The 23,315-nt window shown below is 39.2% G+C and overlaps 3 protein-coding genes across 6 annotated transcripts in view; 1 reads left to right on the forward strand and 2 right to left on the reverse strand.

Moving 5' to 3' along the window:
- LOC108251877 (DNA repair endonuclease XPF-like) overlaps nucleotides 1–553 on the reverse strand; it is a 6,549-nt gene extending 5,996 nt beyond the window's left edge. Inside the window, exon 1 of the mRNA XM_026820569.1 lies at nucleotides 547–553. Coding sequence (XP_026676370.1) covers nucleotides 547–553 — 7 coding nt within the window. The remainder of the gene's footprint in view (nucleotides 1–546) is intronic.
- Nucleotides 1–8,636, forward strand: part of LOC103505434 (histone-lysine N-methyltransferase Su(var)3-9-like) — a 23,256-nt gene extending 14,620 nt beyond the window's left edge. Inside the window, exons 1-7 of one of the 4 annotated variants that reach the window (XM_026820678.1) lie at nucleotides 712–785; nucleotides 947–1,083; nucleotides 4,824–5,099; nucleotides 5,440–5,949; nucleotides 6,314–6,535; nucleotides 7,182–7,345; nucleotides 7,461–7,707. In XM_026820678.1, the coding sequence (XP_026676479.1) occupies nucleotides 4,829–5,099; nucleotides 5,440–5,949; nucleotides 6,314–6,535; nucleotides 7,182–7,345; nucleotides 7,461–7,553 (1,260 nt within the window). In that variant the 5' untranslated portion in view covers nucleotides 712–785; nucleotides 947–1,083; nucleotides 4,824–4,828 and the 3' untranslated portion in view covers nucleotides 7,554–7,707. Of the gene's footprint in view, nucleotides 1–76; nucleotides 200–711; nucleotides 1,084–4,823; nucleotides 5,100–5,439; nucleotides 5,950–6,313; nucleotides 6,536–7,181; nucleotides 7,346–7,460; nucleotides 7,708–7,974 lie in introns of those variants that run through there. The other 3 variants (XM_026820673.1, XM_017442359.2, XM_026820688.1) reach the window with 3 other exon arrangements.
- Nucleotides 1,682–11,559, reverse strand: LOC113465840. Its single transcript, XM_026820722.1, has 3 exons — nucleotides 11,069–11,559; nucleotides 2,847–3,083; nucleotides 1,682–2,354 (listed from the first exon to the last, which is right to left on the reverse strand). Exons 1-3 carry the CDS (start codon nucleotides 11,087–11,089, stop codon nucleotides 1,857–1,859), a joined length of 756 nt encoding a protein of 251 aa, XP_026676523.1. The 5' UTR covers nucleotides 11,090–11,559; the 3' UTR covers nucleotides 1,682–1,856.
- Nucleotides 11,560–23,315: the final 11,756 nt, after the last annotated feature.

Raw genomic sequence — 23,315 nt, forward strand, 5'->3', positions numbered from 1 at the left:
ATTTTAGAGGTGTATTTTCGTTTTAATTAAACAGAATGAACATAATAATGTTTGACGAAACATATTATGTTTTTTTTTTTTAATTTAATAATTTTAATTCTGAATTAAATTGACAAAACTATTGCATTTAAATCAAATTTAAATATTACCTACCTCCTCGGACACAAGAGAATCAATTTGTGGAGTTCTTTCAATCCAAGTAAGTACTTTTTAAAAATGTTTCTAGAAGACTAGACAAGTGTCAGCTTTGCAATGGTAGGTACATTTCTAGCTGCAAGTACTGTACCTACCTACCAAATACCAAATTAAATTGAATTTTGTTTAGTAGGAGTCATCTCCGCGGGCTCTTGCTCTTTCCTAGCAATAATTTTCACCGAAAACTTACCACTCCTCACACAGCAAAATAGTAAAAACAAATACACAGTTCCTTTTGTGCTTAGACTCCTAGAGTGAGAGAACTGTAAAATATCTAAGTGAGGACTCCTTTGAGGAATGAGTCCAAGATATTGTAAATGTTTATTCATTGGGTAGACAAACTACATATACCTCTCATTTTTTGCTCCGTAAGTTGAGCTGTACTAGCATACTCAATATAAACACTGGGAAGTTCAGTAATAAAGTAACACTAACTTTTAAAGTTATGAAATAGGTAACTACAAAACTTATTACCTTTATATGGTACAATGAATACATGTTCCAGTTTTGATCTTAGTTGGTTTGCGTGCGGTCGTGTGTTGCTTGATTGGGATTTGTAGTCCGGAGGTTGGAGTTCGTATCTTTTGCGCGTAGGTGTTTTTTTCCTTCCTTTTGAAATAAATTTTTATTTCACCAGAAAATAAATTCGAGACCTATTTTATTGCCTAGATGTGTGACATCGCGTCGATTAGGGTGTAGGTAGGTATAACGTGTAATAATTACCCAAGTTTTGAATTTTATGAACTTATAGGAAAAAAAAATCGCGTTTATGGCAACTAACAATAAGAATATGTTGAAGAGTGCGTGCACGAAGAAGTGATTCTGATTTCAAACCCAAGATTGTAAAAACTATTGGATATCAAAAATGAAGGCCTTCAAGACTAACAGGTAAGCTCATATACCTAATGGAGGCGTTGTAATTGGGAAAATATTATTGATAAAAAGTCGATTCCTACGTAAAAAGTTGTGAAAAATCCAAATATGAGGTCAAAACTTGTATTCACTTTAAATTGTATTCACTTTAAATTTAAATAAATTACAATTACAAAAATTCCGAAAAAGTAACTTTAAAAGGTCGAAAATTCAATTTTGAAATTGCCGTTCTAATGAAAAAGTTCAGAGTTGTGACGTCAGATTTGACTGGGAAGTTCAGTAATAAAGTAACACTAACTTTTAAAGTTATGAAATAGGTAACTACAAAACTTATTACCTTTATATGGTACAATGGATCTTAGGATAAGATCAAAACCAGAACATGGTTTTGATCTTGTTCTGGTTTTGATCTTAGGATAAGATCAAAACTGGAACATGTATTCATTGTATCATATATAGGTAATAAGTTTTGTAGTTACCTATTTAATAACTTTATAACCTAGCATGTCTAATATAAACATATTTAATAATAACTAACTTTTATGTAGAATGTCCATCAACTATTCTGTTCCTACATGGTTTATTGGACCTGTTGTGCTCAAGCTATAAATCATTTGGACACTGAGGTTGCTATGTGAAAGAAGAACACTATAGTTGGAGTTTATTGCCATTACTTGTGAATAGGTAGTTATTTAGTTAAGTACCTACCCACTTATCTGATCAGCCCCTCTCCCTCATCCCTGTTCTGGGTCTGATCAGACCAAACCCATTATTAGACCTTCCCCCAGTTATTGAACATTTGTTGGTTCATTTGCACCTACATCTTTCTTTATATCCCCACTTGTTGGTTCATTTGGATCTTTCTTTATATCCCCACTACTGTTCTCTGTGCTAGTTGCACCATTATCATCAGGCCCTTTTGTAGCACCATTTGATTGATTTGCCACATTTGTCTCACAAGCTGGAGTATTCTCTGTGGTGCTGCTGTTAGGTAGAGAGACTTGAACATCTGATACACTAGTAGAATTTTGCACTGCCTCTAAATGATGCAGCAGGGGAAGTTGGTCAACAATTGGAGGAAGGGTAGTGGTTGTATTGGGGACACTTGGTCTGGGTCTTGTGTGATCAGCAGTGGAAGGAGTGGGAGGGTTTGAGTTCTGTATGACAACATTGATGTAGGGTGGGGGCTCGCAGGTATCGGGATAGATAGTGATGGCTGCATTGTAGCTGGGTGGGGGATCTATTCGTACATAATATGGGGGTGCTGGACCAGAGCCATGTCTCTCCTAGGGGGAAAAAGAAAGGGTTTAGCTGAGAGTCCCAAGGAATGCTTCAGGCATTAGTTTCAACACTTTTAATTTCAACTGAGTCCTGATTACTTTTTGATTACTACCTACCATAAATTTTGCTCACTTCAGATTTTATTATCCCTTTTTACTTTTTTTGTTTTGATAGCTTTTGATCCTGTTATGTAGAAGTAGGCAGAAGGATCTTATTTAGAGAGCACTTGAAGTGGTACCCTACTAAGCTGAGAGTCACAAGGAATGCTTCAGGCATTAGTTTCAACACTTTTAATTTCAACTGAGTCCTGATTACTTTTTGATTACTACCTACAATAAATTTTACTCAATTCAGATTTTATTATCCCTTTTTCTGTTTTGATAGCTTTTGATCCTGTTATGTAGAAGTAGGCAGAAGGATCTTATTTAGAGAGCACTTGAAGTGGTACCCTACTAAAAGAAAAAGAAATCAATAGCACATATTTAACATAATCTTACATTGAACCGAGTGCAGGCTCGAAGGTGTTCACTTGGTCTCCTATCATACACATTGTCAAAAGGTACATCAGCTAATCGACTTGTCCGAGTGAAGGTTGTCAAGAACAGAATCCCAATGAGCACAAAGCTGAGCCACAAGTAGGCAGCTTGCTGATTTACATACAATGCTAGAAGTGTTGAGACCCCTACAGTCAGCACGAAAAACACACCCACAACGCCCAAAGGCCATTTGTCTCCCTGAAAAAAATCACTCTGTTTTTAGCCTAAGAAGGAAAGGGGAAAATGGTATGTGAATGACAGGACTCCAAAAGAAAGAAAAAAAAATCCAAGCTTAGGAGTATAAAGTAGGAACCGCAGCCATAAAAGACAGGAACTTTTGTTGAGGGTTTCTGTTCTAAACTTCACACACCACTCATTTGTTTCGCCCCCTCATATTCCAGGCGAGCTGACCACCCTCATTGAACCCAACGCAGACGAAGTTCACCGCACCGTCTCTCGCTTCCTATTCAACCGCAAACTCCTGTCCAGCGCCAAAGACTTTGCCTACGCCCACATGCTCCTTCTGACGCACTTCCTACACGGCAAACGCAAACAGCAACTCGCCAACATACGCGAAGCGGAAGAGCGTTACAATGCCGCGTGCGAAACCGCCGCACGACTGACGCTAGAGAACAATTTCGATTTGGAGTCTCCGCCGATGGATTTCACGTACATCCCGTCCAGCGTCCCGCGGGACGGTGTCGTGGTCACGGATGATCCCGTGATTTGGTGCGAGTGTCGCGGTAATTGTGTGTCGAACCGGGACGCTTGCTGTTCGGATCTGAATGATGCGGACTTTGCGTACAGTCGTCGTACGAAGCGACTCAAGCTAGAGAAGGGCACGCCGATATACGAGTGCAACAAGAAGTGTGCCTGTGATGAGACGTGCTTGAATCGGGTCGTGCAGAAAGGTGAGTAGAGAATCTTCATCTTTTTCCGTTCTAAAATATGATAATGTCAAATTTTTCCCTAAAAGGTTTCATACTGGAATAAAAAAAATAATAATAGAAAGTAAAACTGCAACTGCATTCGCCCTTTTTTAATCGGAAGGTGTTAAAATTAGGATAGTTATTATTTTCATTTCAATATTTCATGGAACTTCACAAAGTTACTGTGTCCTCCATTAAGATGTACACCAAGCCACCAAAGAGTTTACTACAATGTATTTTAAACTCGCTAATAATATTTCAAAGAATCAAGAGGCCCAATCAATCTGTTTCTAATATTATGTTTAACGTCTGACCACACATTTCATATTCATTTCTTAACCTGTCTAATAATGTCCGTAATAGGTCCTACAAAGAGCAGGTTTCCTTTTTTCTATCTAAAGAGAAATTATGAGTGAAGATAGAAACACACTACTATCACGTCACGTGAGCTCATAAAGATGTAGCTCAAAGTTTTCCCATAATATTGTAGGTAATCTCGTTCAGGACGGCCACACGACTATCACGTCACGTGATGGTAGTGTGGTTCTACCTCGAGTGGCTGACATTAACCCATGCTAGAAGTGTTGAGACCCCTACAGTCAGCACGAAAAACACACCCACAACGCCCAAAGGCCATTTGTCTCCCTGAAAAAAATAGAGAGGATGGGGGATGAATAGAAATCATGGTTGATTATAATTATGTTTAACGTCTGACCACACATTTCATATTCATTTCTTAACCTGTCTAATAATGTCCGTAATAGGTCCTACAAAGAGCAGGTTTACTTTTTTTCTAAATAAAGAGAAATTATGAGTAAAGATAGAAACACACTATCACGTCACGTCACGTGAGCTCATGGGGAGTCAGAAAGATTAAGACGTAGCTCAAAGTTTTCCCATAATATTGTAGGTAATCTCGTTCAGGACTGCCACACGACTATCACGTCACGTGATGGTAGTGTGGTTCTACTTCGAGTGGCTGACATTAACCTCACGAAATTTTCCTCAGACACCATGACGGAATACGAGGTCGAGTCTGTCCTCGACAGTCTGGAGTTGACTTCAGACATGACCGTCTACTTGGTCAAGTGGAAGAACTATGACCCTGAATACAACACGTGGGAGCCCATCGAGAATTTGGGCAACTGTGCCAAGAAGTTGGCCGAGTTCCTAAAGGCAGGTCCAGATCAGGAGAGAACGGATTTTGAGAAGATGAAGAGCTTCCTGAGTCAACACACGGAGGAAGAGGTTGAAAGCGTGCTGGCCAAGTTGAGAAACAAGAAAGGTAAGCAAGCAGTTGAGGATAATTAGTAGAGCGGAGACTGCGGAGAGCAAAGAGCTTTTTGCCTTCAGCTCAATGCGGTTGGAACTCGTCCCTTCTCTCTACGTGCTCAGGCGAGGGAAGGGACGGTATGCTCTCTACTCCACTAGTCCACTCTGTTTTTAGCCTAAGAAGGAAAGGGGAAAATGGTATGTGAATGACAGGACTCCAAAAGAAAGAAAAAAAAATCCAAGCTTAGGAGTATAAAGTAGGAACCGCAGCCATAAAAGACAGGAACTTTTGTTGAGGGTTTCTGTTCTAAACTTCACACACCACTCATTTGTTTCGCCCCCTCATATTCCAGGCGAGCTGACCACCCTCATTGAACCCAACGCAGACGAAGTTCACCGCACCGTCTCTCGCTTCCTATTCAACCGCAAACTCCTGTCCAGCGCCAAAGACTTTGCCTACGCCCACATGCTCCTTCTGACGCACTTCCTACACGGCAAACGCAAACAGCAACTCGCCAACATACGCGAAGCGGAAGAGCGTTACAATGCCGCGTGCGAAACCGCCGCACGACTGACGCTAGAGAACAATTTCGATTTGGAGTCTCCGCCGATGGATTTCACGTACATCCCGTCCAGCGTCCCGCGGGACGGTGTCGTGGTCACGGATGATCCCGTGATTTGGTGCGAGTGTCGCGGTAATTGTGTGTCGAACCGGGACGCTTGCTGTTCGGATCTGAATGATGCGGACTTTGCGTACAGTCGTCGTACGAAGCGACTCAAGCTAGAGAAGGGCACGCCGATATACGAGTGCAACAAGAAGTGTGCCTGTGATGAGACGTGCTTGAATCGGGTCGTGCAGAAAGGTGAGTAGAGAATCTTCCTCTTTTTCTGTTCTAAAATATGATAAGTAATGTCAAATTTTTCCCTAAAAGGTTTCTTACTGGAATAAAAAAATAATAGGTAATAGAAAGTAAAACTGCAACTGCATTCGCCCTTTTTAACCGAAAGGTGTTAAAATTAGGATAGTTATTATTTTCATTTCAATATTTCATGGAACTTCAAAAAATTACTGAGTCCTCCATTAAGATGTACACAAAGCCACCAAAGAGTTTACTACAATGTATTTTAACCTCGCTAATAATATTCAAAGAATCAAGAGGCCCAGTTAATCTGTTTCTAAACAATCTAAACCACTCTCCTCTTCGTTTGATCTCTTGCCCATCGCAGGTATCACACTCCCGCTCACCATATTCAAAACCAAGAACAACCGCGGCTGGGGGGTTCGAACCCCGGACAAGATCAAGGCGGGCACGTTTGTGTGTGAGTACGTGGGCGAGATCCTCACACATGAGAATGCACTGCAAAGGACCAATCAGACGTACTGCTTCAATCTGGACTTCAACCAGGATAGCAACAGTGTGGCTTTTGTTCTGGATGCGGCGCGATATGGTAAGGCGTTTTTATTTTCTTTGCTTTAGTGTGGCACGATTTTGTGGTTTGTCTGTGGTCTAAGCTGACGGTCTAAATAAAGCACGACGGTGTTAACTTGGTGGAGAAGAATAAAGCACTTGTACTTTAATAGGAGTCTCCAAAAGGAGCTCTTCCACGCAAACAAAGGTTTTGTATAGGATCGAGTGTCCTAGCTAGAGTTGTATTATTATGTGAAATAAAAGTCAGTCAAACATGGCTGAACCAATGAGATTCCGCTTTGGACGTAAACACAGCGAAATCTCACAATCTCATTGGTTTAGCCATGTTTGACTGACTTTTTTGAAACTACCAAATGTAGTGGAGTTTCTGACTGAGGTATGGAGTGACTGAGGCTTTTTCCAGACTTTACATTTAAGTTTATGACAAAAACCATGTAAAAATAGAGGATATGTACGTAGCTACTTAATTATATGACGGTTTTCTAGGGTTCTAGTGTGGACTGATTAGTGATTAAGGGACAGCATTAACACAATGCTAACGCGCTTGCCAATCAGAAGGCCCCGCGTTTTATTCTCACAGAAAATACTACTGGGGAAAAGGACTTTTCAGTCCTATTCGACCAGGTTAAACAAGGTATATTCCATTCTGTTCCCTTCTCCCACAGGCAATGTGTCCCATTTCATCAATCACTCGTGCGATCCCAACCTGGAAGTGTATGCCGTCTATATTAACAACCTAAACCCTGATCTTCACCATGTAGCCCTATTCGCCAAACGAGATATCAACAAAAACGAAGAGCTCTCATTCTGTTATCTAGATTTGACCAAGGCTAAGTTCACGAATTAACAACCTAAACCCTGATCTTCACCATGTAGCCCTATTCGCCAAACGAGATATCAACAAAAACGAAGAGCTCTCATTCTGTTATCTGGATTTGACCAAGGCTAAGTTCACGAGTTCTAAGAGGAAGAAGTTGGTGCGAAATGAGTGCCGCTGTGGCAGTTCGAATTGTTTGGGTTACTATTATCTGAATTAGGATATCTTAAAGTAGCGCCTCGTGGGATCTCTATGTGCCTTACCTGCAAAAGCGGTAGGTACTTGTTCAGAAGTCTTGTCAATACTTACTCACTTCCGTGGGTGCAATAGTCCTACACACTGGACTCCGCACCCGGGAATTTCGTCAGAAAAGACCCCCCATTTCAATGTAATGTACTTACTTCCGTGTCCGTGAGATAGGAAAGGCATCCACCTACCTATCTCACGGTGTCGGAAGGATTGGGGTTTAAACCCTTTGGACTCCTAGAAACATTTGGGCTCCTTCAGGTGTGTCCACAGTCTTGTGAATTTGTTAATGGAAAATTGTTACAAAAAGGAGCTGTTAGAAATGAGCAGTGGCCAGTGTTATAGAGTTAGGTTGAACGCAAAAAGGAGCTTTCACAATTTGAGGAATTGTTTGGGTTACTATTATCTGAATTAGGATATCTTAAAGTAGCGCCTCGTGGGATCTCTATGTGCCTTACCTGCAAAAGCGGTACTTGCTCAGAAGTCTTGTCAATACTTACTCACTTCCGTGGGTGCAATAGTCCTACATACTGGACTCCGCACCCAGGAATTTCGTCAGAAAAGACCCCCATTTCAATGTAATGTACTTATCTCCGTGTCCGTGAGATAGGAAAGGCATCTACCTACCTATCTCACGGTGTCGGAAGGATTGGGGTTTAAACCCTTTGGACGCCTAGAAACAATATCTGGGCTCCTTCAGGTGTGTCCACAGTCTTGTGAATTTGTTAATGGAAAATTGTTACAAAAAGGAGCTATTAGAAATGAGCAGTGGCCAGTGTTATAGAGTTAGGTGAAACGCAAAAAGGAGCTTTCACAATTTGAGCAGTGACCAGTGTTATTTATAGGGTTAGGTTAAAAGCAAAAAGGAGCTTTCTTTTTCATTGTCGTGGCTTCGGAATAATCCCCCTTGTACATACGACCCTAGTATTTTTGTATGTGTAGGACTACCATAATATTTCTTTATACTATGGAAAAAGCTTAAATTGGGTGCCTTTGTATATGTATTTAATATTTATATAGTTTTTGTGACTTGGGTGCTTTTGTATGTAACTAGGTATTTTTTTTTTTTTTTTTTAAGGCTTTAATGGCAGGATTCTCACACTGTGAGCTCTTCCACCCAACCAAATGGCAGGATTCTCACACTGTGAGCTCTTCCACCCAACCAATATGTAGGTATGTGACTGAAAGAGGGAAAGGAAACAAGACTCACGTTTTGTGTGATAGTTGAGTTTTGTTACAAATATTTTTGTGTTCGGATCACTTTATTTTCTGTTAATTTACTGCCTTTTTAAGAAGACTTTTTTCCATGTTTTATTGTACAAAATAAGTGTTGAGTTTTGTTACAAATATTTTTGTGTTCGGATCACTTTATTTTCTGTTAATTTACTGCCTTTTTAAGAAGACTTTTTTCCATGTTTACTTCAAGGACTATTTTTAGGGAATCATTTATTATGATTCACACATGGCCTTGCTGCTTAGCGTGTAAATAAATAAATTTATTATGATTTTTCATCACCTTATTTGATACTGGCCATAGTGCCTTATTGTAAATTAACTTGTATTACCTACTTTTTTTTCCCAATTTCGTATTTCTTACTTTCTATTACCTTTACGTATAGGGAACCTATACAAGGTAATGAGAAAGTATTGCAATCGGTCCAAATTTTCAAAATCGGGAAATGGGACTTACAGTTGAGAAGTTGCGGGTTCGATACTCCCCTGTGTCAACAAATTTCCCTTTTATTACATTTTACTTTCTATTACTACAGTATAGCGAGCTATACTAGTAATGAAAGTATTGCAATCGGTCCAAATTTTCAAAATCGGGAAATGGTTGGAAATATCCGTTTTGGGGTCCCCTGATTCCAAAAAAGTGGTTTTTAGCCCATGGTCTGTACGTAACGTACGAACGTACGTACTACAGGTTACTACAAGTTGCGGGTTCGATACTTCCCTGTGTCAACAAATTTCCCTTTTATTCGTGAACCGTTACCAAATAAGCAAGTGAATAGTTAATCCCATGTGATTTTTCACGCCGAATCGAATGGTGCTACTTTTAGCACTCTCTGACAGTCTGACTTACAGTTGGAAGTTGCGGCTTCGATACTTCCCTGTGTCAACAAAGTTCCCTTTTATTCGTGAACCATTAACAAGTAAACATGTGAATAGTGTTGATCCCATGTTATTTTTCACGCCGAATCGAATGGTGAAACTTTTAGAACTGTCCGACTTACAGTTGAGAAGTTGCGGGTTCGATACTGCGCCAAAGACTTTGCCTACGCCCACATGCTCCTTCTGACGCACTTCCTACACGGCAAACGCAAACAGCAACTCGCCAACATACGCGAGGCGGAAGAGCGTTACAATGCCGCGTGCGAAACCGCCGCACGGCATTTTTTTATTTTCTATTTCTTTTCAAATACCTACGTATTCTGCAAATGTAATAGAAAGTCGTGTGATGTTCACACCAGATTTTTCAAGGATAAGTTCGTTTAGTGGATCTTCATCTTTGAAGCCTTTTGAATCGGGCTGGGCCAATTTCTTTAAAAGTTTAAAACAATAACAGGATGTCGAAATTTTCAGACCTTTTTCTTACTTTCTTTTTAGACTTTTCTTTACGTTAAAGAGGCTTTGTTGCTTGCATCTTTTCCCCAATGGTGGAAACTCGGAAATATTTTTTCTTCTTGGCAGTTTTAGAGGTAAACCTTATATATTTAGGCCTGGGCCCTATTTCACAAAAAATTCTGCGCTCCCAAATACTCACTTCTTCACACGTAGAAAAATACGGAGTACAAAGTGGGTGATGCAGAGTCATTCATGGAATAGGCCCCAATGTCTGCCTTATAAGATCTAATGTGTGTATGTTTTTGTGTATTATGTTGATTCGTTACGTTTTAATTGTTTTGACTATACAAATAAAGACGATTATTTCCTAGGTAAATTAATAATATTTGTTATTTATACCTATATTATTTTTTGAAGAGGTCTTATCGAGAGAACTGTATAAATTGTCACATTTTGAAGGTATCCATATGGATAGAGTGCAGTGCCAAGATAAGGTTTAACAACGGAAGTCGTATTCCGAAATCAAAGAGGAGGGTAGATAAATAGCTCACATGCTATTTTACTTTCCATTTTCTTTAGATGATTGATATCAATCAATCAATTTTATTTGTACAAATATACAATTGTATGTGGTACAATGTTAAAACTACGAACTAAACTAAATTAAAACATATAGAGGGAATTGTAACTGCTAAGGTCTTATCGTCCCGAAAGCGAAGGACGGCAGGACAGGAGAAAGGTAGCCGTTCCGAGAACGAACCTTATCTGTTGAGGATAAAATCCGCCCCGGGCGGGAATCGGACCCGCGGCCTAGCGCTTACAAGGCAGACGCTCTACCCACCAAGCTAACTGGTCTGGATAGCTCGTATCGTTGATAATGAAAATACAACCATGTAATAATAAATAAAATTTGTAGATACTTACTCTACACACATTTGTCAGCATGTTAAGCCCTTTATAACATTAACACAATCCGTTAATGCATTTCAAGATTTTCACGGGATCCATTGCAAAATTGGAGACTGTAAATTTTTTTACTCCGTGCAAAAACTCGTCGGATTTACACCTTTTTTTCAAGAGGTTTGATAGAGGGAACTGTAACTGCCAAGGTTTTGTCGTCCCGAAAGCGAAGAGAGAAGGAAGACAGGAGTGGAGGAAGTCAGCCGTTCCGAGAACGATTTACACCTTGAATAGAGAGAATGTTAATCTTAAGCTGACAGCTTATAACAGTTATAAGACCTACGAGTATAAGTTATAAAACTTATCCTACCGATCAAAAGAATCTTCGCAAAATATTCATTATTAAAACTGAAATACTCTATCACTGTGCTAGAAATTCAATATGAAACTAATTTCAGTAAAGAAAAATCACCTCGTACGCTCAATCTATTAGCCTAATATTGACTAACATTGTGATAACCGAGTTACATTGATGAAAAAATTACCCGTATCGAAAACCTCTACTATCTTATCTTGGACTCAAGGAAGATATTTAGTAGATTCGAAAATATTTTATTATTATTATTTGTTTCGACGCATATATGTATGTACCTACGCGAAGACGCTTCTAATGTGCGGCAGATTCTTGCTTAACCCATCCTTTAGGGCTGTTTGCCCCTACCCCCTACACCTAAGCCCCTGGTGGGCTTTTTGTGCATGAAAGGGTTAAAAAAAAAAAAAAAAAAATCGAAAAAATTTTGTTCAGAAATCGAAGAGAGGAAGACAGGATAGAAGAAAGCCGACCGTTTCCCAGAACAAACCTTATCTGTTTAGGGTAAAATTCGCCCCTGGCGGGAATCGAACCCGCGACCTAGCGTGTCAGCGCTAGAGCGCCTGTCTTGTCAGAGACAGGCGCTCTAAGCTAACTAGGCTGGCATTGTTTTGATAGTATACAAAACACAATAGTATACATTATTGATGTATTGATAGTATACATTATCGTGACTATTGCGTCTGCGTACAAATATGTCTGGTAGCTATACCTAGAAGTCATAGGTATTTGTATTGCTACTATGTTAGATGTAGATACAGGCACTATTGCCGGCTGTACCACGGACCACCATTCGAGTTCTAAGCTTCTAAGAATCTAGCTCTAGCAGTTGAGAACTTGAGGTGGTTGTGTGCATGCTGGATTCTAGAAGCTGAGGAACGTTCGATAGAAAGTGGTGTCAGAAACTCAGAAAGACGTAGTTCAAAGTTTTCTTATAATATTGTAGGTGGTTTCGTTCAGCTTGGTTGGTAGCGCATCTGCCTTGTAAGCGCCAGGCCGCGGGTTCGATTCCCACCCGGGGCGGATTTTTATCCTGAAGGGATAGGGTTCGTTCTCGGAACGGCTGGCTTTCTCCTATCCTGTCTTTCTTCTCTCTTCGATTTCGGAACGATAAGACCCTGGCAGTTACAATTCCCTCTATCAAACCTCTTAAGAAAGATTTCGTTCATGATAGACACACCGCCCTCACGTCACGTGAACCCACGTGACGTGATAGTAGTGTGTTTCTTCCTTTACGAAATTCGCGTGACGTTCACACCAGATATTTTGATATTGTTATCATTTTGACGGGGATAATCTTCTTATCACTATTATCCCACTTATCAGTAAGCGTTAGCTTATATTCGCCAATGTCTCCCCTCACGTCTCACGTTACGTCACGGATAAGTTTCATCCAGGTTATAGTAAACAGTCTTGACGTCATTGATAAAAATCAATACGAGCTCTCTCTAGTGAAAGAAAAAGAAGCAGACGGGAGGAAATGACGAAATGTGGATTTATTTTATTTTTAGCAACCTCCTTGGCCGCTGGGGTATTGCACCGAAGGTCCCGGGTTCGATTCCCGACAATCCCGACAGGCTAGACCGAGTCAAATAGCGTGGTCTAGGTGGGTTCAGGTATACATATTAAGTGTTCTTTTTTTTTCCCAAGAGGTTTGATCGAGGGAACTGTAACTGCGGGGGTCTTATCGTTCCGAAAGCGAAGAGAGAAGGAACACAGGATAGAAGAAAGCCAGCCGTTCTGAGAACAAACATTATCCCATCAGGATAATATCCTCCCAAGGCGGGAATCGAACCCCCCAACCTGGCCCTTACAAGGCAGACGCGCTGCCAACCAAGCTGAATGTGGACTTTTTATTTTATTTTTTATAGCAACCTCCTTGGCCGAGCTGGTATCACACCGGAGATCCGGGTTTGATTCCCGACAGAGTCAAATAACGACACACGTGGTTTCGCTATATTAAGTGGTTCTACCTACATAATTATCATACAAATCATTTTTACATTATTGGCTTTTTTGTTTTAAAAACTAATGGTCTTCATCTCTTTCAATTGACCACGATAATTAACCAATGTTTCTTCATTTACTACATTTTCTCAGCAATTAATATCAATTAACATCACCCTCCGTAATGAGATTTCGTGCAATATCATCATGCTTTTTTTCTTTTGAAATTCATGCTGATTTTGAGACATCTCATCTCATCGCTTCACATAGCCGTGATCTATGCCTTGACGCTTGATTAAGCCTATGCCCAAACTGGCCCAAAATACCAAATTTGGACTAAAAATAATAATAATTAACTAGGCTGGCTGAAGTGTGTTGAAGACTGTGTTACCAAGAGTACCAAGACACGAAATGGTATTAAGACGTGAAGTGTGCTGTGTATTGAAGACTGAAAAGACGAGTTGAGTCATCTGAAAACTTTTTTGTTTTCTCAACGATCGATGGCAGCTCAAGTAAATAACCCTTGCGAAAAATAAAAACAAAAAATAAATAAAAAACATAGACAGCACAACAACAAAGCGCTTTGCCAAAACAAACTCAACACAGAGAATGTTGTGGCGAAAAAAAAAACGTGTTTTAAAACTAGAACACAATCATTAATTATTGCATTATTTCGCGAACTTTCCATGACTCCAATGTTACTGTCCCAACACCCACATTTCGGATGGCTAATTTTCTCGCCATACACTCCATACAGTGTGTTGTAAAGCAGGCGCTAATCATATGAATGTACACAAGCACATGTTCGCGTCTATATACAGGGTACACACTGAAGATGAAGCTGTATCCATACTGACTTGTAACCGTGTAACCCACATCAAAATTCAAGTTTGTCTGACATGAACGGAGACGCGGTTATCCGCCCAAATACCGTCCGATTTTATGCAAAAAAATTTGGACCGATTGCAATACTTTCATTACTAGTATAGCTCCGCTATACTGTAGTAATAGAAAGTAAAAAGGTCCTTATACACTTCTCGGTTGGCTGTGTTTCAAGGGCCTTTTTTTCCATTTTACAAGTGCAGAGGCTTCAAAGTCCAAATATGTGTCCACACATGGTCGATCGATGTCGACTGAACCGTCCACACTGCCTCGATAACAGAGATTCACCTCCTCGATCTCTCTTGCCAACCAGAGGTCCAGGTTGAATTCCTGTCGGTTGACAACATATTTTACCACAGATTTCTACCAATCCTGTATAGGTAATGCAAGTTCACAGTATCCACTGTTATTTTATCTTCCCAATGCCATTAGGGGTATGGGTTTGGTCTAACGTCGGGTTAGTTGTTAGTTTGCTAGTTTGCTTTTAGCTGTCCGTGCAGTGTTTACACACTCGCTTAGGAAAGTTTTCAGAATTTTTGTCTCTATTTGACTTTGCTTTTTTCTGTCGAACGGATAAACGAATGAATCGTCGTTGTTTTTCGCTCTAAACGATTTTAATGAACAGCGAGGAAAACGGATTTTCTTTCCGTTGATTGAAGTGCTTTCGTATTTTTTCGCGGATAAAGTCGGAAAATAGGTCTTTCTTTTTGTCACTATTCCCAATGGCTAATTTTCTCGCCATACACTCCATACAGTGTGTTGTAAAGCAGGCGCTAATCATATGAATGTACACAAGCACATGTTCGCGTCCATAAACAGGGTACACACTGAAGATGAAGCTGTATCCATACTGACTTGTAACCGTGTAACCCACATTACCCACATCAAAATTCAAGTTTGTCTGACATGAACGGAGACGGTTATCCGCCCAAATGCCGTCCGATTTTATGCAAAAAAATTTGGACCGATTGCAATACTTTCATTACTAGTATATAGCTCCGCTATACTGTAGTAATAGAAAGTAAAAAGGTCCTTAATACACTTCTTGGTTGGCTGTGTTTCAAGGACCTTTTTTTTTCATTTTACAAGTGCAGAGGCTTCAAAGTCCAAATATGTGTCCACACATGGTCGATCGATGTCGACTGAGCCGTCCACACTGCCTCGATAACAGAGATTCACCTCCTCGATCTCTCTTGCCAACCAGCAAGAGGTCCAGGTTGAATTCCTGTCGGTTGACAACATATTTTACCACAGATTTCTACCAATCCTGTATAGGTAATGCAAGTTCATAGTATCCACTGTTATTTTATCTTCCCAATGCCATTAGGGGTATGGGTTTGGTCTAACGTCGGGTTAGTTGTTAGTTAATTCTCTAGTTAGTTTGCTTTTAGCTGTCCGTGTCTGTGCAGTGTTTACACACTCGCTTAGGAAAGTTTTCAGAATTTTTGTCTCTATTTGACTTTGCTTTTTTCTGTCGAACGGAAAAACGAATGAGTCGTCGTTGTTTTTCGCTCTAAACGATTTTAATGAACAGCGAGGGAAACGGATTTTCTTTCCGTTGATTGAAGTGCTTTCGTATTTTTCGCCGATAAAGTCGGAAAATAAGTCTTTCTTTTTGTCACTATTCCCAATTTCTTACGCATTCTGTTGTTCCCTGAGATTTTTTTTACTCAGAATAGACTTTTTTTTATATATTTTTTTTCTTTTTGTATTATTGTGTGTTATTATATATTATTATTATTATTATTATTATTTCAGTACTGTATTTATTTATTAGAATAATAAAAAAAATTCGGGTGATTCTTATTCGTGTTGAATAATGACTACCAAGGAGACTGATATTGAGTACGGAATAAAACGGTAAGTTCTTGTGACCATAAAATAGTCATGGCCTAGAATGCCTAGATCAATGTATAACGGATTGAGATCTCAAAGACTGACCGAATCGATGGTTTTGAAAAGACTTCCACCCTAGTTAGACCAACAAATTGGATTTTTTTTTTACTCTCTATTATTTCAAGAGGTTTGACAGAGGTACCTGACTATAACTATAGTTAACTAGGTACTAAGGTCTTATCGTCTCGACAGCGAAGGGAGGAAACACAGGATAGGAGACAGCCAGCCGTTCCGAGAACGAACCTTATCTCTGTTTAAGATAAAAATCTGCCCCGGGCAGGAATCGAACCCGCGACCTAGCGCTTACAGTTCTATGTTTGTGACCTATGTCAATAACATCCGGATGTAAATTCATTTCTCTCTCTCTCTCTCTCTCCACCTCTCTCTCCTTTCCATTTCCGTCTCTCTCTTTCTCTCTCCCTCCCTTTCTTTGGCCGAGTGCCAGAAAATTTCAAATTTGAATTTTGTTTAGGTCCAGTTCTATGTTTGTGACCTATGTCAATAACATCCGGATGTAAATGTGAATTCATTCTCGTATTTCTCTCTCTCTCTCTCTCTCTCTCTCTCTCCACCTCTTTCTTCTTTCCATTTCCGTCTCTCTCTTTCTCTCTCCCTCCCTTTCTTTGGCCGAGTGCCAGAAAATTTCAAATTTGAATTTTCTTTAGGTCGATACTTCATCATGAATTTCACCGAATTTACTTCCCGGTAATGCTATTCATAGAGGTACATATATACCTACCTCCTATTTTCAACCAAGATCACCTGGTTGAAAAAGTAGGTACCAATTTAATCTCAAATTATTGATTTATGGTACCTACCTCTAAATAAGCAGAGCTTTTTCACAAACTTTTGTGGATATCACAGCATTACTAAGTGCCTTCTTTACAAAGGAGAGAGAGAGAGAGAGAGAAGAGAGAGAGAGAGAGAGAGAGGGAGGGAGGAAGAGGAAGAGAGTGAGAGAGAAAGAGGGAGAGAGAGAGAGGGAGGAAGAGGAAGAGAGTGAGAGAGAAAGAGGGAGAGAGAGAGAGAGTTGCGAATTTTCATCATTATTGCTCTCAGATTGAAGATAATGAAGCATAGTTATGTAATAAAAAATCATTACTTACCTACATAACGCAGGGATGTAATAAGTAGGTTAGGTTAGTAATAAAATTACCGCTTAACATGAATTTATTGTATGTAATTTTCACGAATCATAATATTAAGTAGATTAGATACTCGTGTCGCTAACCATTTATAGTAGGTACCTACCTACCCGCTATTAGGTATATTACCTAGATAGGTAGGTACTAAACCAATAAAATAGGTAAGTACCTATAGACCTACTTTTTTTTTTATTAAAAAAAAAGGTTTGACAGAGGGAACTGTAACTGCTATGGTTTATCGTCCCGAAATCGAAGAGAGGAGAAAGCCAGCCGTTCCGAGAACGAACATTATCCCATCAGGATAAAATCCGCCCCGGGCAAGAATCGAACCTGCGACCTAGCGCTTACAAGGCAGACGCACTACCAACTAAGCTGCTTCTTTTATCTGTTACTAGGCGAAATCCGTTGCTTCGCTCCGGATTTGAGCTAGTAAACTCTATAAACCTATAAACTCTATAAACCTCATGTCACTCATCCATTTAGTGGTCTTGCTCGGCGTAGCTTAACAAAAACGAACCGGAAAACAGCCTATAACCTTCAGGGGAGTGCAAGCAATAAGTTCACAAAGTTTCATAGCAATCGGATGAGCGGTTTGGCCAGGCATAAAGTTCGAACAAACACACAAACATTCCTTTTTAGTCCGTCCTTCCTTTATTATTACTAATAATAAAAGGTATAAGGGACGGACTATTGTATTCGCTTCGGGGTCTGTCTGTCAGTCTGTCTGTCCCCATAGAAGGACTTATCCAAACCTGGTCGACCTATATATCAAATTAAAGGTCTTTTTACCAGGAACACGAAAGTGGTGGTGCAAATTTTGTCCAGAAAACCATAAAGCAGGAGGGCGTGGGTTCAATCCCAGCCGAGGTATGGAATTTTATCCTCAATATAATTTGAGAATTTGACCACAATAATAGTAGTAGTATAAAAATAAGCACCATTATTAAGTAACTATTATTACATTGGTCGGGTTCGATTCCCGCTGTTGTCATTGAAATAAAAACCTTTCCTACCTAGCCAGCGACAAACTTAACATGTACCAGTTCCCAACAGATCACCGAAGTTCAGGGCCGTATTTAGAAGGGGCCCCGGGGCTCCCCCCTCGAACTTCACTTTTCCCCTTTACTGTAGGCCAGACTCCAAAATTTGGAGCAGATTCTGCAGGGTTAGCTATGCGAGCAGTATAAATAAGCACTATTATTATTTATACTTCATCATGAATTTCATCGAATTTACTTCCCGGTAATGCTATACATAGAGGTACATACCTCTACCTCCTATTTTCAACCAAGATCACACGGTTGAAAAAGTATCAATCGAATCTCAAATTATTTATGGTAGGTAGGTAGGTACCTAAAGCAGAGCTTTTTCACAATTTTTTGTTGATATCACAGCATTACTTCTTTACAAAGGAGTGCGTTCTTTACAAAGTGCCTTCTTTACAATTATGGTTCACAATTTACAGTAAAACTGAGATGATAATCTTAGAGCTCTCAAAAGACAAGAGGTTGTTTAGAATTAAAGAGCACCTTATTAGAGTAGAAAACCACTTTATTTTGTAAAAAAAAAGTTGAAGATTGACAGTTAATAATGAAGATTTAAGTCCTTTTTTGAGCACTGCTACAAATATAGAAAGTAGGGTTATGACGCCATGATCTTTCACATGAGGATTACAAAACTACTTTTTCACAGGAAATCGGTCATGTTTTTGGTTGAATCGGGTTTCTATACGTATAAAACTGAAAACTGCACACGTTTTACACAATCTGCACTTAATTTAAGCATTAATAAATTATTAATCAATATTTTAATTATCAAAATCGCGAGCTGACAATGAAAGACGTTTGTTTACGTTCAAGCCGCGTCCAGAACTCATTATAAAAATGGGTAAACCGTTAGAGAGTTATGGTTAAACAAACAGACAGACAGACCAACAAACAAAGAACACACAGAAGCAAACAAACAAATAAACAGACAGATGAAGAGACAGAACTGTATTAGATTTATAAAAGCTAAAATTCACTTCTTTCTTTCGATTTATTAATCTAGTACCCAATGATTAAATCTGGTGTGAAAAATAATAGAAAGTTAAAAAAAGCTTTTTTTTCAATTGAGTTATTATAAAGTTATTGAAAATAAATAGGTATAGGTATATAGGTTGAAAATAGAAAGCTACCTTGTAGAGCATTTTTTCTCGTTCTGAAATGGGTTTCTTTTTCTTCACACCTCAGTAATTTCAATGAAATATCTGTGGCAGATGCAATAATAGGTATCCTAATGAATGCATTGATCATTTGAATAGAGGAACACCCTGTATATATCTGGATAACTATATTACCTATACACGCGATTATTACACGCGTACATATTATTATGGTTATTGGATAGAAATTCAATTCACTTACTAAAGTTACTATCGCTCTAATAAATGCAGCACGTGATTTCCTTTTTTTCTGGTTCTTCCTCTTCTTCTTCTTCTACTACGCCTTTATCTTCTTCTTCAAGTTCTTGTTCTTCTTCTTCTACGCCTTTATCCTCTTCTTCTTCTTCTTCTACTACTCCTTTTTCTTCTTCTTCAATTTGATTTAGAAAATAAATAATAATAATTAACTTACTAATTATTAATATTCACCGAACGATAGTGACCTCTATGTTGTTAACTCGACCATTTTGCATTTGGTTTAGATGTTTGTACAATATTTGTTTGAATGTCTGTTCCGCTATAACTCCCGATTGCCTGGTCTGATTTTGATGAAATTTGGTACACATCTTCACTGAATCAAGACACGTCGATCCTTGAAATTTGGGGTCCCAAAGCTGAATATGCATTCCCTGAATAAGGGAGTTGATTGAAAAGATCATAAAATCTAAGTCTGTATTTTTTTCTCAATCATGTATTTCACAATGAACATTGATTGAGAGAGAGAGAGAGAGAGAGAGAGAGAGAGAGAGAGAGAGAGAGAGAGAGAGATGTAGGTACGTTTTTTTTTGTACGTAACACAGGACAAAATCCGCCCCGGGTGGGAATGAAACCCGCGGCCTAGCGCTTACAAGACAGGCGCTCTACCTTCCACACTTAACCGGGTGGTCCATCCATTTTTCAGACCGAAAATTCCTAAGAGATGTAGACTCTAAGAGCATTGGAAATGAACGTATTCTATCAATATTAGCCTATAACTCCTATAAGTTATAAGTTGCATCACAACAGTAATTAGGTACCTACTCCATTGCACCACAGTACAAAATTGCACCTGCCACTCCATTTATCGTACATGCTACCTACTCTTCAAACCAAGTTCATGTACGTGAGTCTATGTACGACTTTTACATAGTCTATGTACGTATTTAACATAGTCTATGCACGACTTCTACATAGACCATATACAAATCCGTACATAGTCCATGTACAAGTCCGTACAAAACATGTACCATAGGATGTGCGCCTCTACATTAACTTGGTATGCGATTGAACAAGTCCTATTATTTGACAGAGTGGATTTTTACCCGTAAAAGGACAGGCAGGCACTTCTAGTCCTATGAAGATAACTGTGAAAGTTACTGTAACCTATGCTAGTAGATAGTCAGATAGATAGAAGTACTGTAACTTGGCAGAGTACCTATAATTTATTATTAAAGTAATAACAATAACCCTCTTCCACCCTAGTTAGCTTGGAAGGTAGCGTGCCTGCCTTGTAAGCGCTAGGTCGCGGGTTCCATTCCCGCCCGGGAGCGAACTTTATACTAAGGCCTATGCCCAAACTGGCCCAAAATACCAAATTTGGACTAAAAATAATAATAATTAACTAGGCTGGCTGAAGTGTGTTGAAGACTGTGTAACCAAGAGTACCAAGACACGAAATGGTATTAAGACGTGAAGTGTGCTGTGTGTTGAAGACTGAAAATACGAGTTGAGTCGTGGATTTTTACCCGTAAAAGGACAGGCAGGCACTTCTAGTCCTATGAAGATAACTGTGAAAGTTACTGTAACCTATGCTAGTAGATAGATAGAAGTACTGTAACTTGGCAGAGTACCTATAATTATTAAAGTAATAACAATAACCCTCTTCCACCCTAGTTAGCTTGGAAGGTAGCGCGCCTGCCTTGTAAGCGCTAGGTCGCGGGTTCGATTCTCGCCCGGGAGCGAACTTTATACTAAGGTACCTACTTATAATAAGGTACTAAAGTCAGCTCCCATGGCGTAGTGGTCTGAAAACTTTTTTGTTTTCTCAACGATCGATGGCAGCTCAAGTAAATAACCCTTGCGAAAAATAAAAACAAAAAATAAATAAAAAAACATAGACAGCACAACAACAAAGCGCTCCGCTCTGCCAAAACAAACTCAACACACAGAATGTTGTGGCGAAAAAACAACACGTGTTTCAAAACTAGAACACAATCATTACCTATTGCTATTGGGAAAAATCCTACAATGCTGCAGTGAGCACCAAAGTTGTGACATAATAACACAAAGAAATTGCATTTACATTTACAATATTTGTTAAACTGTGAAAGATAACTGTGAAGAAGAAAACAAGCTAAACAAAAACAAAGTGAATTTGTTAAAATTGCAAATAAATAAATAAAAATAAGGTACTAAGCAGATAAGGTTCGTTCTCGAAACGACAGGCTTTCTCCTATCCTGGCCTCCTATCTTCGGTTTCGGGACGATAAGACCTCCGTTGTTACAGTTCCCTCTATCAAACCTATGCTGGCTAATACATAAGTAACACAGTAAAAGGGTTACACAGTTACAGGGCACTAGAAATAATTTATGTCTTTACGAATTCTGGTGTCAGCTTGTACCAGGACCTAAAAACCTTCCCCAAAAGTTCATATGTAGATGTACATTCTTCCTTCTTCGCTTGATCCTTCTTCTTCTTCTCCTCCTCCTCCTCCTCCTTCTTATTCTTCTTTGTTACTGAGTATAACTCACTCGTTTTTCTTCGGGTGCCCTCGGAAAAAAAAAAACAGGTCTATTTTATAGTCCGGTTGGCAGTAGCAATAAAATTAAATGATTTTTTCACAATCTCACCCAAGCCCCACAAACTACGAATTCTACTTCATTAGTAGGTAGGTACTTTATCAAATAGGTAAATAAGTAGGTAGTTAAAAACCATCAGAATTTACTAGATTGATGTACCTACATTATACCTACGTAGGTAAGTAGGTAGGTATGTATTTAAAAGTACCTCGTGGAATTTATCTATTATATTTTAATCCGAATTCTTGTAATTCTTACCTACCAGGTAATTAGATACAGCTCATTGTAGTTATTACATCAACATAATGTTATAGGTTCTAAGAATGAAGAACGGGCAATTAAGTATCATCAGGTCCAGATGCTGGCTTTCTGCCCATGGAACCATTTTTTTTTTTCTCCAAGAGATTTGATGGAGAGAACTGTAACAGCGGAGGTCTTATCGTCCTCAGATTTAAGAGAAGAAAGACAGAATGAGAGAAAGCCATCCGTTCCGAGAATGGACCTTAATATCGGCTTAATCTCTTTAGGTTTGAAGCCTGAATATTCCAATAAGATGAGTTCAAAAAGTAATGTTTTCAGGAAAAAATTCCCAAAGTTTTTTTCTCGACGGTTTTATATGTATTTTTTGGCGCTGAATCTGAATTTCAACTTTGCCACCTCGCCAGAGGTGAGCTAACTCCGCCAGGCGCCGCTTTGTCGCTTTTTGGCGAGCTTTTTTTAAAAATGTGCTCATAACTCAAAAACGGTACATATTTAAGGAAAGGTCATTCTGAATAATATTGTAGTTCAGAAAATTTACTACATTTTTTGTTCCGAAACCAACTCTCTAGGACCAACCGGGGCGCCGCCAGGCGCCGCGCCGTTTCGGCCGATTTTTCCCGAAAATTGAAAATGTACAAATATACGACTCCGACATATCAAATCAATGTATTTTTTCTTTTCTAATCACGTGGTGATGTTATTTTTTTATTTGTATGACTTTTTTTTTCCAACCCATTCAAATTTGCCAAAAAATTCAACATATCTGACGACCAAGGTGACGACTGCAAT

The sequence above is a fragment of the Diaphorina citri genome, unplaced genomic scaffold (genome assembly GCF_000475195.1).
Source record: "Diaphorina citri unplaced genomic scaffold, Diaci psyllid genome assembly version 1.1 scaffold9, whole genome shotgun sequence".
In the NCBI taxonomy this organism is placed as follows: domain Eukaryota; kingdom Metazoa; phylum Arthropoda; class Insecta; order Hemiptera; family Psyllidae; genus Diaphorina; species Diaphorina citri.

Excerpts from the sequence above, each read along its gene's own strand:
- LOC113465840 (XM_026820722.1), bottom strand. The coding sequence starts at position 11,089 with ATGCTGACAAATGTGTGTAGA. Across the intron at positions 3,084-11,068 it reads TGCTGACAAATGTGTGTAGA|GGAGACAAATGGCCTTTGGG; the intron begins GTAAGTATCTAC and ends GATTTTTTTCAG. Across the intron at positions 2,355-2,846 it reads GAGCCTGCACTCGGTTCAAT|GAGAGACATGGCTCTGGTCC; the intron begins GTAAGATTATGT and ends TTTTCCCCCTAG.